Genomic DNA, 17557 nt, shown 5'->3' on the forward strand with positions numbered 1-17557 from the left:
GGAAACGTACTGTTTATAAGGAATGTCATAAAGGACACAGACAACAGGTACGAATAACCAATGTGACTTGTTAAATAAGGTGGTGTAATAGACACTGTATCAATGGCGGTAAACTTCTGAAATTTTTTTTTTCCCCCAACTTTTAAAACCCTTATTTTATTTCAATTGATTCATAAACTTGAATGCTGGCGAACTCTAGTTGGTTTAGTATAGAATTTCTGGTGTTCTCAGGGTAGCCTAGAGGTACATCATTTGTCTTTGACCCATCTCGCCCAGGTTGAAATCCTGACCCAGAGAAATCCTGTCAACCTGGTGATTTGTCGGCAATACAAGCCACCAATGTGTGAGCCATCCCTGGGCAGGTGTCTGCCAGTCTTAGTTGGTCATCGCTAAATATCACATGATGTCCTTCACGAATAGTTGGTGAGCTATCACTGGCACCCTGAACAAATAACAAATTCCTACCCCAACTTAGAGTCCATTACATCAACAGATCGACTGCACCCACAGCCAATTATGCTGCTCGGAGCCCCCATGCTTCAAACAAAATAAGAAGCATACAGAAATTTCTTTACTTTCTGTTCATACGTATTGTTGCGGTTCTTGGAACCACATGCACACAACAGATAGTGTCCCAAGACAGTTATTCCATTATTATACGTGTATATAGTCCCTTTCCTTTTGTTTAGCGGGACAACAAGGGAGTGCGTTGTGATGATCTAATAGCTAGGGTTGCTTCAATAATTTTTCCTTCATTTTAACCCTACTCTTCTTTTCTGATTATTCCTGAGGTAAATCAGCCACGTGCGCCTTCGATGTAAGGTGGGGCCTCGTGGAGATCAGCATGTGCGGCGCCGCGGTGAGGGATCTGCTGTACAGAGATCCTCGTTCCCGGGCGAGCCCTAAACCCGGCGTGTGCGGCGAGTCATGTGTGCTTGTCGGTGCGGGGTTGTCGACTTGAGCTTCCAATGGTCTGAAGAGAATTGCCGGTTGCATTAAAAAGGCAGACGAATAAATACCTCTCAAGAGGATGCACGAATGGTGTTTTTCATGGCAGGGGAAACATGGCCAGCACGACGCCCACGCTGCACGAAACGCGTAAGGAGGCCAATAAAGACGACTCCACGCCATTTTGGGTGAGATAAGAGTGTGCGGGTAGAAGCGGCTTGTTCCTTTTCAACCTCAATATCTGACACGTATTGGTGTTCACTTCGCGCACACGCTAGCAGTGTGGTGTGAACGTGAGCACTGGCTATGTACATAATGGCGGATCCGCGCGCACTGTATGGAATGTGCTCGAAAGCAGACACGTACGCCGCTCGTGAAACGTGCATGGATTTATCCATGGCGATGTACCTTTGGCCCTTGCTGGCAGCGGCGGATTTTCCACGGATGGTGAACGTCTTCTTGTCTCTAAGGCCAGCGAAGCTGCGATCGAGCTGGGAAATGTACAGTGTGGGCCACGTTGGTGAGCGCAGGGCGAGCGCATGGATCGACGCTGGTCGAACGCCCAAGTGGGCATGCGGGAACCTCGACCAGTCGCCCGGGCATGGCTCAGGGGTTTTTGCAGGATGATTTGCGTGCCAATCTCGGTGTGGGCGATTCGTGTCATTTTGTGGGGTCGGAGCGAAATATGTTCACTGTCTGCGATGGCTTTGCCGAAAACGAAGTGAGGCGGTTTCCGGCCCAAGCTGGCGGGCCACGTGAGGGGTCGGGGCCAATCGGAGCACCCAATTCTGGTGATGACGTTACGATTTGGGGTGGCCCCTCCCCCAAGCTGCAAATCCTATAAAGGTCAGAGAAGTCTCTCAGTCTCTCTCTCTTGCTTTTTGAGTTTCTCCGCCTCTCTCTCACCTCGCCTCGTCGACACCGTCACGACCCGCCTCCTGCTCCGCCTCGTCAACACCGCCACGACCCACCTCCTACTCCGCCTTGTCTCCGCCCACATGACATTGACCCCATCCGCCTACTTGGTCCCGCCTACTACTCTGTCCTCGCATTCTGGACTCCGCCCCTTCTCGACTCGAGCTCCTCCTTTACAGTGCCCAATTCCTGGTTCTAAACTTTCTCTTCATGTGTGTGTGTGTGTGTGTGTGTGTGTGTGTGTGTGTGTGTGTGTGTGTGTGTGTGTGTGTGTGTGTGTGTGTGTGTGTGTGTGTGCGCGCGCGCATGTGTGCTGGCACCTGTCTGCTTACGTAAGACTGCAGAAGATCGTTATCATTATTATTGTTATTATTTTCACATTAAGTCTGCTCTGTGTCCCCCTTTTGTAAGTTGATTGTAAATGAATCATTATTAGGAATGTTCCCTGCTTGTTTTTGGCTTTTCTTCCATTGATACAGCATGGTCCGAATCCTAGTCTAGCCGGGACTTTATGCCCAACGATCCGTTCCTTTTTGCCGGTACGTCCTTGGCAGTGTTGCTCGGCTGCATCCGATCCGGTAAAGTGATCTGGTCTGGTGGAGTGATCCGGTTCGGACAAGGCGTACCGAGGGCGTGTTCCCGGTAATTAAACGACGTGATTGATTAGGTAACCTGATGAACCCATAGATGGGAGGACCCTCGGTTACGCGGTTGAGTTATTGGCGTCCACGTTCGGTAAAGTGACCCGCCACGTCACGGAATTATCCGTGTGCGACGGCCTTCAATTCCGGGGAGTCTGGTGGGAACAGAGATAGCTTCCCTCACCTCGTGGTCTTCTCACCTGATCCCCCCGGCCCGCAACAGTATATTTGCTAAGTTAAAGTCTATTGATCAGTCTTTAAGGTGAGACAGATGCAAAAACGTGTTTACTTTTGCAATTTCTTTTTCAATGACACACACAGTTGTAATGTGAGGACTTTTCAATGTAAATGTTTAACTGTTTTTCAATGACATAAAGGTCGTGTTTCTTCCCTTGCAAACAGAATGAGACCAAAATGGTGAAAATGATGAGGAAAGAGGACAATTTCAGGCATGGATATATCGAGTTGGCAAAGAGTACACCCACGATGATGCAGCAGCAGCAGCATGTGATGATGTACCGAGGTGTACTTCCTGAAAACTTTGTGCACATTCTGGAGCTTCCATACGTTGATAACGAACTAAGTATGCTGCTTCTGCTGCCTTCATCCATCACCGATGACTCAACTGGTCTCAAGCAGGTAAAAATGGTGTGGGTGTACAGGTGTGTTGACTGCATCATGTCAATGTATGCCCATGTGAGAAGAGTTATAAATGTTAGTGATATTATCAGTTATTAATGTTATTTAAATGTTTGCTGGTGGTTCCAAACAGCTTGAAAAGGAACTGAGCTTGGAGAAATTGAGAGAGTGGACACACTCATCAAAAATGTTGAAAGAGGAAGTGGAAGTGTTCCTGCCAAAATTTCGTTTGGAAGAATCTTACGGGTTGAAGAATCCATTGAGCGATTTGGGCATGCCGGATGCCTTCTTGGAAAATTATGCTGACTTCTCGGGAATCACCGGAAACCGAGATCTCTTTGTCTCCGCCGTCGTGCACAAAGCCTTTGTGGAGGTCAACGAGGAAGGTACAGAGGCAGCAGCTGCAACAGGTGTAGTGATGAATTGTTATTGCGCGTCTGTTCCAGCACCAATTGTTCGGTTTGATCATCCGTTCCTCTTCTTCATTCGGCATAACAACTCGGGTTCCATTCTCTTTTGGGGCCGTTGTACATCACCATGAAAGGGACTTTTGATCGCTCTTTCTTTCTTGGCACTTTCACATTTGGGAATGACTGTTCTTTATACCAGCTTTACTGCAGCAGTGACTTTCAAAGGGCTTTGCTTTCCTGACGGTAGAATTATTGCAATGTTGTAACTGCATTTTGCACATCACACATCATATTGCTGAGAAAATGGAATCGTGGGATGGTGGCTGGTCATGTCATTTGCAAAAATATATAAATTTGCTTATTCTTCACAAAGTTTGCCAGTTGCATAATTATAAGAAGAAAGTAGAATTTGATGTTAATGCATCAAACGGACGAGTCTTACCATTCAAGTAAATATGATGTGCCTCCACTCGCATTCGATGTCAGCTCACTCTGACGTTTGATCTCATTGCTCAGATGAAAAATTAAAGGTCCATTAAGGGAGAGAGAAAGATAAGTAGCAGAGAGAACATCAGATATTCTAACTCGAGTTATGGTCTGCAAAATCATTTTGAACGGGCATATGACCATTGACCTGCTAACTCTAAAATTGAATTGGTTCATCTTTGTATTACAGTCCATAAGTGTGTCAAGTTTGGTTGAAATATCTTCAGTGGTTCATAGCCTGGTGTTGGTTTCGCTGTTTGGGTGGCTGGCTTGGGATCTTAGGGTTAAGCCCTGTTGTCCGCTGAATTAACACCAAGTGGGGTTGACTCAGCCTGTGTCATCCTTCCGAGGTCGGCAAAATGATTACCAGTGTACGGGTGTAGGGGCACAACATCAGCGGTATAGTCACGCCCAAACAAAATGACAGCTACCCGGCAACGAAGCTGCCATAGGTAAGAACAGAAGAGATTGGTTCATAAGTTATTGCAGAAACACATTTTCAATTTAAGGGAACTTGACCTTCAAAATTTGACCTTTTGATCCCAAACTGCAATCAGTTCATCTTTGTGCAACATTTCATAATTATGCCAAGTTTGGTCAAAATACCTCAGGTTCACAAGTGTTCGTAAAAATGAAAATCTACTATTTTCAGTGAAAGGTCACGTGACAGTTGTCACTTTGAAGCCAAAATCTAATCAGTTTGAATAAGTTCATCTTTGCATCATAATACACACCTTTGCATCAAGTTTGTTAAAAATCCTGTCCGTGGTTCACAAGTTATCGTGGTAACAAAAAATTATCACGGACGGGCAACCGGAAAACAATGCCGCCGGCAGCGGAGGCATAAAAAAATCCCTATTCTTTCCTTGTGCCTGTTTCGCAAACATTGCTACAAACGCAAAAGGTGCAGAAAAAAAACAAAGAAAATATGCTTGGGTAAACAGGAGAATGGTGGTGAAGGAACAAAGAAATGGGTGGGGTAATGATAATTGAAAAGATAATGACTGGAGATGGAGGATGAATCGAAGTGGTGCATTTCCAAAAGGTACTGGAGAGAAGAGTGGGATTGAACAGAAGGAAGCGATGAAGTTCCACAAGTAAGAGAAGAGTTTCTTTCAACCCAGATTTCTCCCAATGGAAAATCCTCCCTACTGGACTTGATGACCAACTTTCCCACGATGTCTTCTGCTTTTCATCTGTTCATGTGCTTGTGAAAGTCAACGTCTCTCTTGAAGTCTGACATTTCACTCAAGCAGCTTGTTAGGGACTACAAGCAGCAATATCTCTTCAGGCCTTGTTTCCCATATCTACTGCCCCTGATGTTAACTCAGCGTGGGAATTATTCCATAGAAACCCGTTCTTTCTCATGTAAAGATTCATCCCATCTCATCTTCAATTGCCCAACCCTTCGTCCCACTCGTGGTACATTGAATCGTGTGGTAAGGCAGTGGCTCTTGAAACGATTTGCCTTCTCTTCCCAGAAGGCTACTCCAACCAAAGGCAATCTCAGTGCATTCCAAAAAGCCTGAAGCAAGTGTGTCCACTCTCAGGAGAGCCAGAAAACACATCCGTCCAACCTTGAGAATGAACTTTCAAACTTGTCTCCCTCCTCTAAAACCTGGTGTTGCCTTGTCAAGTGTGTCTCTGATATCTGCTCCCCTTCCATCCCTTCCCTCTTTTCAAATGGCACCACAGCCGACTACACACGGAAGAAGGCTGAATGCCTCAAATCTGTTTGCTTCCAAATATTGTCCCCAACCCCTCACTCTCGGCACCCATCTTTCCATGTTGCACCCAACTGCTCCTGGACTCTGTGTGTTTTGCACCTGAAAATGTGGAGAAGGTTCTTTCAACTCTCGATTCTGACTCTGCAACTGGACCAGCCGGCATCGGTTCCCATGTCCTAAAATCATGCTCTGCTGCTCTTTCACATCCTCTCTCTGCCCTTTTCACCATATCATTTGCCCTCGGTCATCTTCCATCTGCTTGGAAATCAGCCAACATCACTGCATTACATGAAGCCCGGTGTTAGCTTCATGGTTAAAGTGGCTGGCTGAAGATCTTCGGGTCTTGAGTTTGAGCCCCTATTTTTCCATTGAATTAACACCAGGTGAAGTTGACTCAGCCAGTTATCCTTCTGAGGTCAGCAAAATGAGTAGCAGTGTACTCGTAATAGGGGCATTGCATCAGCAGCACCCCTCAAAAATGATGCAACCAGCAGCCACAGGTTAACACGATAGCTAACTGCATTACATAAAAAGGTGCAAAAACTGATCCCCTTAACAACAGACCTATTAGCTTACTTCCAATCATCAAAAAGGTCATAGAATCCATCATCACAGCTGATATCAAATCCTTCCTTTTCTCCAACAACCTCATATCAGATCACCAATTTGGTTTCAGACCAGGTCACTCCACCTTGGACGTGCTGCTTCGACTCACCCCACAATGGATTGAAGCCCTCGATAACAGACATGAGATCACGACTGTCTCTTTGGATATATCTCATGCTTTTGATATAGTTTGGTATCCCGCCTTGCTCTCCCAACTCTGCCTATGGCATCCAAGGCCAACTCCACACATGGCTTACTGACTTCCTCCACTCTTGCAGCCAATGTGTGGCTCACAACTCAATCCTTTCAACTCCTCTCCCTGTCAAGGCCGGTGTGCCCCAAGGCAGTGTTCTGGGCCCAGTCCTATTCCGGATCTTCGTCAACGATCTCTGACTGTGAAATCCTCTATCTATTTGGTGATGACTCCTTCCTCAGCTGTGAAGTCCCTCATTCTTCAGACGGGAATTTTGCAGCATATTTTTTTTCTTAAAAAAAAATGAAACGATCAGGGCTCATGGAAGAACTGCGACAGACAGATCAGGCCACAATATAACCTAGGGAATACCAGGAGAAAGGGGAAACGCCACCAGCAGGGCAGAGGGAGAAAGCAGACAGAGATGGGCAAACAAGTAACCTGATGTTGGCTTAGCAGTTAGGGTGGTGGCTTGGGATCCTAGAAGTTAGGGTGGTGTCTTGGGATCCTAGGATCCTAAGTTCAAGCTTCATTGGCTGCTGAATTAACACCAGGGGGTTGACTCAGCCTGTTATCCTTCCGATGTTGGCGAAATGAGTACCAGTATAGCAGCGAAGAGGCTGCACATGAAGGGAAGGGGTATCGATGGATTTATTAAATCTGGTATTGGTGTGGCAAAGGCATGATGGACCGAATGGCCTCCTCCTGTGCAAAATTTCCTTGTTACAAGGGATGCAAGTAACAATGTGGGGTATAGGAGAATGCAAGGGGTGGACAAGATGAATACATAAACAAAACATTTGGGAGGGAACAAATAATTCATCCTTTGAATCCAGTGAATTTTAAATAAAAACTTCCACCCGAAATACTTGTACTTGATCATTATATTCCATTTATGATATTTACAATAATTACACTCAGCTACCACTTCAAGAGTGCAATGAAAAGGTTAAAGTTTAACCTGCTAAAAAATCTGGTAAGAGGGTAGAGGTTTATGGGGAGGAGAGCTCACCATAAAGTACAATATAAAAACAGATTCTCAAAATAAAATGATTGTAAAAAGTAGAAAAAAAAAATGAAAGAAATGAATCTAACAAAATTGCAGCAAAACCTTTTTGTTTTGGCGTGAATGGGTCCACCCTCCTAATGTGACGTTACTCCACCAGAGAGCGAATGTGCTTTGAGGATGAGGTCACAGAAGAACCCGAGTTGAACTAAAGGTGGCTCATTCGGGGCAGGGGCCCAGGGTCCCACGATAGAGAGGTGTTGGTTTAGCTGTTATAAAAAAATATATATTTAGCATTTTTTTTTTCTTTCAGTGATCACGATGAAACGAAGTTATACAAGTGGTCACGATGAACGGAAAAAAAGAAAACAGCAATGTTCAGGCCCCTTGACAGATTAATCGTCGCAAAGATGAGGCTGTTGGAAAACTAGCTTCACACAAATGATCAATGACACGTCCAGAAACCAGCATCATGACGGCCTAACAAGTTATACTAGGATATGGGTTTGGAATCGGACGCTTCACGTCCATCTCTTCACGCTTTATTTGTTGCAATATTATTATTTCTAACAAGACATTCATGTATCACATCGTCCAGAAATCTTAATTCTCCAGCGAGTTCACAATCACATCTAATTCCAATTGAATTGAATTCACACACACAACTGCGAGCTTCGCGCGTTATCAGAACCAAACCATGGACATCCAGGCTGTTTTATTTCGACTCTCTGCCTGATATTTCTTCTTTCGTTGTTAAAATATCATCAAAATCCCAACAGAACACTTTTCATTGCAGTGAATATTGGACTCGCACAAGTTTCATTTTTTACTCTCAGCAACACATGCATTTCAATACAAATCACCAGCTACACACCCAGCCGGTCAATCATCTCCTGCATCCTACAAAATTTACAGTCGACTTTCCCACATTTGGAGAAATCGCAGGGGTCACCCTTCCCACCTGAAGTGCAATGGGTAGGCTTTGCCCTGAGAATACCGCCTTACCTAACTGATGGGGTATCTCTCCAATCAGGTATCAATGCAAACATATATCTCACGCGTCCTATGCGTGGTCTGTGGCATGTCACTTCGTCATGCTCATGTCATCTGACTCCTCTTCAACAATGAACTTTTTCTTTGTTCGAAATGCGTTACCTGCTGAGTGCTCTCCCTTACCTTCGCTCAAACACTGGTCGTTTCTCCAGGCACTGCTTCCGGCAGATTAAGCACCTCCGGTCACGATCACCGCACCACGTCGGTTCGAATCGAGTCACGGCACCAACTGATGTGGATTTTTTAAACCCACCTTGTTTTGATCGTTGAAGGATTCTACCTGGCCGATTGTGGAATCCTATTTGACTTCAGACGGAGTTTAACGTTTGTCCGATTTGATTATAAAATCCTGCATAAAACCCATTAACACTGAAAACCAATGTCCACACAAGTCCTTCCTTGTGAAACAATTTATTTTCTAATTATACACTATACACTTTTCACCCTCATACAATGAACTTAAGAATCCCCATTGATTGCAATATTTTTTATCTTCCATTTCATTTATTATTACTTTAGTTAACAGTTAGACCAACCCGATTCAATTCACTTCCACATTTCATCAGAGAGTTTTATTCTAACTTGGTACTTGGTCAGTTCCAAGGAGCACAAGCCACTGAGATTCTAATACTTTCTCAGGTACTTGCACTGAAACAATTTTACATTTCAAAGCATTTTATACTTTCATGGGAGAGTGGTGGGGGCTATCAACCCAGACTACAGACGTGTCCTTTAGAGGAGAAGCCACTTCGTACATTTTGAGGTAAAGGTTCGTTGTTATCAGCTCGGTCACTCTGCTCCAGAACAACACATTTATCATTTTGGGCAAAAGTCTTTTGGCCAGAAATGACAGCCAATTCAACTTGTAGCAAAAAAGTTACATTTCTAAAACTCCATTTGTTACAATTTAGAATACATTAATATAAATTTTCCCACACAAAACTCACAAAGAGAAACATATAACCTTTAGAAACAGGCACGAGGACAAAGGAAAACCCGATAGAACCTCCATAAGATATGCGATGAAGCTTTGCCACCACGGCACCCTTAACAGGCATGGCATGTCCACACACCCACGGCGAGTCTGTGCAGATCCAAATCTACCCATATGTACCACGTCCGTGTGTGCTGTGTACGTACCTCTACCTTGTCGTAACTGTCAACTGTATATCCCGATCGGGACACAAACTGTATCACTATCAACTGACACAAACTGTACAGCTGGGTAAGTGGCTTAAGCACTCAAGCGAGCACTCCAACAGAACGCCTGCCTTGGCAAGCAATTTCCAATTGCCGTCGATAAAACTATGCACCCGGAAACGTCCATGCAATATCCAAATTGGACAAATCAACACTTTAAGGAGTCGGAACTGCTGAAACTTTCAAATCTGGAGCTTACATTTTGGAATTCTGCTTAGTTTTAGAGAATCTCACGATGATCGCATATGTGAAAATGAATTAAAGCCATGAACGCTGGCGTATCCAGGCGTTTAGAAGCATTGCAATATACCCAACGATTTGTAGCTATGATGAACAGGTATTTGATAATATGAGTGAGGAAAGTGAAAAAAAAAAAAAACTTTATCGTAAAGACATTGTTATGGCCTATTCCAAGTCATAGCATGGTTGAGCAGGCCAAATAAAAAATGGCGGCTTCAGACCCCAGCGAGGTTACCCAGGAAACGCCTTAAGACCTCGGACAACAACGTGGCCGAGGATCGCCTGATGAAGAATATAATTAAAGGCCGTTAGTTATCTTCAAAAGGAGTGTTTTAATTAACCCAAACACCCGATTTTCACTTTTGCACTTCCTTGCAATTTTCTTAGTGTGCACACAAAGTTTCAGGCTGCTTGGTTTTATCGTTTTGGAGTTATGGAGGAGACGCACTGATACACGCACACACACATACACTGCCTTTTATGAGTTGAGATAAAGTGGTGTACAATTAAAGTTTTTTTTCTGTAGTAATAGTTTCAATAAAAGTAGTAATTAAATAAGTTTGAATAAGGATATTGCATTGCTGTGTTGACTGACTGTTTGGACACAACTTTGAGGACGTGGGTCCATTGATGTTGAGTAATCTCCTGATGTGGACTGGCAACCAGGGTTGGGATCCACCATTTGGAGAGGTTCTGGACTGAAAGGATCGAAACCTCGATGAAAAACGGTGCCCAGTTGATGAAATCAGTAAATTACTTACAAGTTAAGGTTATAACTTCAATAAAATAGCTTTTGGAAGTACTTACCAGTACATAATATATCCGTGTTTGTGTGTGTATTCTGTGCGTGACGCTCGCTGTGCATGACTCTGCATAAGTAGACAGAGAACTAAACACTGTCCCAAATGATTGCCCGAGACTTGATACACGACTAACTCGAACGTTTAATGGAAGAAGTGTGAAACTACAAAGACAAAGCCGAAATATGCAGAACTTAATACAGAGCGGAATACATGCCTGATAAATTAAATATATCCACCTGACAAGCTGAAGCACACATGACACGTCAACCGCTTAATTTAAGAGAAAACGACAGGACTGTCGCCTAATCACAAAATAGCGAATCTGCTCCCTGACTTCCAGGTCATATGATTTCTAAGAACCAATAAACAGAAGGTCTCGCAAAGAATGCTTACAAGGGAGTAATTTAAGCAGTCCACCTGGGGCAGCACGTAAGCAATCAACAATGTTAGCGAATACACAACACTCCCTGCCTGGTATCATGAATATACCACTATTTATAAATCATAAAAAAACAACAAAGGAACTTTATTCAAGAGTCCTTCGTTGATTTGTCTATTTCGCATGTGGCAAGAGTAAGATTGTCTCAGAAACCGGTCTCAGGAACACTGGCCATTCCTCCCTTGATGACTGACTTCCACGTTACAGACCTTTCGGTGCTGCTGGGGATAGTCTTGACGATAAGTCCCGTAGGCCACTCATTCCATTTGACTTGACTGTCCTTTAGCAGGGCAAGGTCACTTTCTTGGATATTGGGTTTGTCAGACTGCCTTTTGTGGCAGCTCTGAAGGGTTGCAAGATACTCATGTCTCCATCACTCCCAAAAGGTATTGGTGAGGCTTTGCACTTGCCTCCACTGACATTTGTAAAGGTCCTTAAAAGTCAAGGTATCTTGGTGGTGCAAATGGCATGCTGACTTTCTGGGTGAGAAGCGTTGCTCTGGTCAGGATGAGAGGTGAATATAGGGCTGTAGACATTGAAACCAGCGGTTTTGCATCCACAATGGCTGTGATCTCAGCCATGAAAGTGGTCAGGACTTCATGCGAGAGCGGAGAGGTTCCAACCTGCAGCAGCGTCGAGTCAAGGATGCGACGGGCAATTCCAATTTTGCGCTCCACACTCCTCCCATGTGAGAAGAGTGAGGTGGGGGGGGGGGGAGAGGATTTAAACACCCATGTGCATCCTTGATCACACAAGTACTTCCGCATGCCAGAGCCACCCGATCTTCAGCTCTTTTCAGGTGCCAATGAAGTTTGTTCCGCAATCTGATCGCAGCTGTTTGACAGGCCCAGAATGGAGAAGAACCTCCTGAGGGCGTTGATGAAGCTTGACGTGTCCATTAACTCGATGACTTCAATATGAATGGCTCTGGTACTCATGCGTGTGAGCAGCACCACCCAACGTTTGATGTTTGCTTGTCCTCCTCTCGTGTGGCATGAGGTGACTGTCCATGGCCCAAAACCATATAGTTCCCCATTGGAGAAGGGTGGCTCAGTGCTCAGCTGATCTGCTGGCAAGTCTGCCATTTTTTGCTACTCCTATCTTCCTCAGAGTTTACAGCAGGTAACACACTTGTGAATCATGGTGGAAATGCATCTTCTACCCCCCCCCCCCCGACGATCCACAATCCTACCATTTGGATTGCTCCCTCTGTGAAGAGGCGGTCCTGGTGTTTGACTGGGTCATGGAAGTGGCGTACAAGTAAAGTGGTGATGTGGTGCCGACCAGGGATTACAAGAGGATTTACATCACCTCTGTCCAGGTTGGCATACAATATACGTCCTCCTATCCTCATTAGGCCAGCCTCATCAACAGTGACAGTTCAGCTTCCAAAGTTTACTGTTCTTTGGAATTTCTTTCTTCCCTGTGATGCATTTGAACTCTCCTGCGTAGGCCTCACATTGCACACACGAATGACAGCCTTCGCTTGAGTGAGTTCGTCCACAGTGCAGGGTTTCTTTTTTCCAGTGGTGGCAGCCACTATGACTGCTTGCCTCATTGACACCTGTTTGGCTATTGGAGCGAGCAATGCGAATGAGGCGCGCTTTGGCTTATAAGAGCGGCTTCCAGTTTGAGAAGTGTTCAAACCAATGTGAACCAATCTGGTTGTCAAAGATCTTCTGCATGAATGCTACAAAATGTTTCTTCATCTCTGGCCTCTTCGAGTGTGCGGTGCAGAGAGATGAGACGACTGAGGGCTTGTTCCTTGTTGTTGGGAAGCTGATGTCTGGGTGTACAGAATGGAAGTGGGGCGACCCAGCTGTTTGAGTGGTCCTTGAAGAACTCTTCATCCATAATCTTTGGGAAGAATTTGTCCTCGATGGAAAGGGTTAACTTGTCATCCTTTGTTCTGTTGAAGACTGTACTTCCAAGGTTGTTGTCGACCACTCCTCGCATGGAAATCTCCATGAAGGTCCGTTGAGAATAGCCTTGTTGTCAACCTTTGCAGCTGAATTTCTCCTTCACGAGAATGTGGTTGGGACATGGGCTGAAGAGGGATGTGCGCACATTTTCAAACACACTCATACTGAAAGTGTTCACAGTAACTGGCTTGTGAGCATTACCCAGGCAAACATCACTTAGTAGAACCCATCCCAGGTCAAGTCTCCGAGTGTCAGGGGCGTTGTGTGGGCCATTGTGGTGCTCATGTACCTTGTGAACCCTTAGAATGTCTCTTCCCAACAAAAAGAGGATCTGAGTGTCAGAGTCCAGTGCTGGGATCTGATCGGCCACTGACCTCAGATGGGTTGATGGCGTGCAGCTTTGGGGGTAGGAATATGTCCGATCATCCTGCATCTGGTTGCATTCAATGATGGTGGGGAAAGTTAGACTTGTCTTTCCATCCACAAACTCAACCAGGTAGCCAGTGGCTCTTTTCCCTGCAGTCTCAGTTACCCCAGCACATGTTCTTAGAGTGTTTGGAGAGACGCTCCCTTTGATGTTAAATATATCAAAGAACTCCGACTTGGCTAACGATCTGTTGCTTTGATCATCCAAGATCGCATACACCCTTGTTGTCTTCCCGGGATATCCCTTGGGATGTACTTTAACTAAGCATATTTTGGAACAGGATCTTGCACTCAGGCTTTCTCCACAGACCTCAGTGCAGTTGAAGATGTGTCTTCTTCCTCCTTCCCGCCATGATTTGAGGAAAGGGTAGGGGCATTTGACATCCAGGGGACTATACCCGGGTGTCTTGTAGTTTCTCGCAAGGTGAGTTGTCGAGGCACAGCACCTGAAGCAAATGCCCTGCTCCTTGAGGAAGGCTTTGCGATCTTCAATGGTCTTGTCTCTGAAGCCATGGCACTTCTTGAGATGTTGAGGCTGATCATGGATGGGACATTGTCTGTTGGGCAGTGTGATCACTCCTCATTTTCATAAATGCCAAGATGAGCCAATGAAAAAAAGCCAATAATTCACAAAGTTTTGGAAAAGCGATGCTAATAGAAAACCTATACGCCAAGAAAACCAATAGAAAACAAAGATGCCAATGTGAACAACGAATAGCCAAGATCTGGTGAAAAAAGCCAAGGAGTGTGAGCAGCACCGACGAGTGAGGCACGGTTCGGTCACCAACAAGTGAGGCACGGTTCGGTCACCAACGAGTGAGGCACGGATCGGTCACCAACGAGTGAGGCACGGATCGGTCACCAACGAGTGAGGCACGGATCGGTCACCAACGAGTGAGGCACGGATCGGTCACCAACGAGTGAGGCACGGATCGGTCACCAACGAGTGAGGCACGGATCGGTCACCAACGAGTGAGGCACGGATCGGTCACCAACGAGTGAGGAACGGGTCGGTCACCAACGGGCAGTGTGGGTCACTGGACGTCACCAGTTTTGTGAAGTGCGAGGAGCTGCCCGTGTCGCAGCACCAGGGTTTAAACCCACGACAGACGACCGCGGTTCCCCCCAAACGTCGACTGGCGTTCAAGGCTGTTGGCGAGTGGGTGCATGGCAAGGCTGGGTGCTGGCACCAGACAGACAGACAGACAGACAGACAGACAGACAGACAGACAGACAGACAGACAGACAGACAGACAGACAGACAGACAGACAGACAGACAGACAGACAGACAGACAGACAGACAGACAGACAGACAGACAGACAGACAGACAGACAGACAGACAGACAGACAGACAGACAGACAGACAGACAGACAGACAGACAGACAGACAGACAGACAGACAGACAGACAGACAGACAGACAGACAGACAGACAGACAGACAGACAGACAGACAGACAGACAGACAGACAGACAGACAGACAGACAGACAGACAGACAGACAGACAGACAGACAGACAGACAGACAGACAGACAGACAGACAGACAGACAGACAGACAGACAGACAGACAGACAGACAGACAGACAGACAGACAGACAGACAGACAGACAGACAGACAGACAGACAGACAGACAGACAGACAGACAGACAGACAGACAGACAGACAGACAGACAGACAGACAGACAGACAGACAGACAGACAGACAGACAGACAGACAGACAGACAGACAGACAGACAGACAGACAGACAGACAGACAGACAGACAGACAGACAGACAGACAGACAGACAGACAGACAGACAGACAGACAGACAGACAGACAGACAGACAGACAGACAGACAGACAGACAGACAGACAGACAGACAGACAGACAGACAGACAGACAGACAGACAGACAGACAGACAGACAGACAGACAGACAGACAGACAGACAGACAGACAGACAGACAGACAGACAGACAGACAGACAGACAGACAGACAGACAGACAGACAGACAGACAGACAGACAGACAGACAGACAGACAGACAGACAGACAGACAGACAGACAGACAGACAGACAGACAGACAGACAGACAGACAGACAGACAGACAGACAGACAGACAGACAGACAGACAGACAGACAGACAGACAGACAGACAGACAGACAGACAGACAGACAGACAGACAGACAGACAGACAGACAGACAGACAGACAGACAGACAGACAGACAGACAGACAGACAGACACACAGACACACACACACACACACACACACACACACACACACACACACACACACACACACACACACACACACACACACACACACGGACGTTTTCACTTCACGGACGACTTCTCTCTGGTGAGTCAGACGACTCTCTCTCTCCTCCCCCCCCCCCCGCCCCCTCGAATGATCTGCAGGGTACCCTTGTCTGTGTTTAGCTGTAAGTTGACCCCCAATAAGCATATGCTCTCTGTCTCTTTCCTGTCATTTTGATTGATTTTGCCCGCTTAACTATTCATTTTGATTGCTTTGGAATGTATTCACTTATTTACCTCAGGAAGTAAAAAGTAATTTTCATTTAGTTATTTTCTTATTAATATATCATTTGTTGACTTCCATCCTGTCCGTGTTTGTCCTTTCTTTCCATTGGTCTCGCATTGTCCGAACCTAGATAGACTGGGAGGTAATTACCACGGATTTGACCAAAAATAGTCTGTACACACCAGCGGTTAAAAACGCCCAGCTGCCCTAATTAAGATGTAATCAAGATAATATTGGTGCTTTGCCGAGGGCGTGCTCCCCATTAAGGTAACCACGTGACCTCTGGTTAAACGGCATAATTAGACGGTGAACACTGGAACTCGTGGTTAACTGGGTGGCGTTCGTGGTTCTAAAACAACGCACCGTACCACAACATTGTGAGCGGTGGCCTCAGGTCCGGCTCTTCCGAGGACAACCGGGGATTAATCCCCGAGTGACAAACTGATGTCTCGGTCTCCATGGCCGCAACTATACATACACACAACACAACACAATACACAGGTTTTGGCCCGATGTCTCAATGGACAAGAATCTGAATTTTTTTTTTTTTTTTAATCAGATCCGGATTCGGATCTTCACCAACATCTAATCCGTTCGTCCTCGTCACACACCCAACCTGTCCACAATTTCATCTGGATCAGTTTTGATATCCTGCACACAAACAAAAACAAAGATGACGTTATGCAGTGCACGATACTTGCAAAATCCAGAAAACAAATTTGACCTCAAAAATAATTTGTTGGATGAATTAAATGATGAAATATGCAACTCTACTTCAAATTGAGGATTTTAGAAAACGCACCTAAGTTGTTGACCTTTGACAGATGTTGACCTCAAAAATAATCGACTACTTGACTTCAATAACCTGAAATATAAATCCTCTTCAAATTTCAAGTCAATGGGATGGAAATTGAAGATTTCAGAAATACCACTTTAGTTGGTGACCTTGGGCCTATGTTAACCCATTTGGTCCATGTTGACCTCAAAAAAAAAATAAGTAGCTGGTTGAATTCAGTGACGTGAAATATAAATCCTCTTCGAATTTCAAGTCAATGGGATGAAAATTGAGGATTTTAGAAATCTCACCTACGTTGTTGACCTTTTCACCTCAAAAACAAAAGGCTTCTTCCTTATGATAAACTCGAGCATGTGGTGAAGTTTCGTGAAGATCGGTTTAAAATTGTGACCTGTAGGCGACAAAAGGACAAACAAACAGACAAACACAGACAGACAGAACAACAAAAATCGACTGACCAATATACTTGACAAATCTTCGCTTTTGCAACCAACAAACAGACAGAAAGGGGGTGAAAACAACCTCCTTCACCTCCAGTAGCGGAGGTAAAAAGAGAAACAAAATAACACACACAAG

At 45.3% G+C, this 17557-nt stretch overlaps 1 protein-coding gene across 1 annotated transcript in view; it reads left to right on the top strand.

Moving 5' to 3' along the window:
- The window catches only part of LOC147021424 (leukocyte elastase inhibitor-like), a 28388-nt gene extending 24463 nt beyond the window's left edge, over nucleotides 1-3925 (top strand). The window contains exons 5-6 of the mRNA XM_085891349.1: nucleotides 2907-3143; nucleotides 3277-3925. Of these exons, the coding sequence (XP_085747475.1) occupies nucleotides 2907-3143; nucleotides 3277-3684 (645 nt within the window). The 3' untranslated portion in view covers nucleotides 3685-3925. The remainder of the gene's footprint in view (nucleotides 1-2906; nucleotides 3144-3276) is intronic.
- The last annotated feature ends 13632 nt before the right edge of the window (nucleotides 3926-17557 follow it).

The sequence above is a fragment of the Eptatretus burgeri genome, chromosome 8 (assembly GCF_056783735.1).
Source record: "Eptatretus burgeri isolate ZD-2024b chromosome 8, Ebu_testis_v1, whole genome shotgun sequence".
Lineage (NCBI taxonomy): Eukaryota > Metazoa > Chordata > Myxini > Myxiniformes > Myxinidae > Eptatretus > Eptatretus burgeri.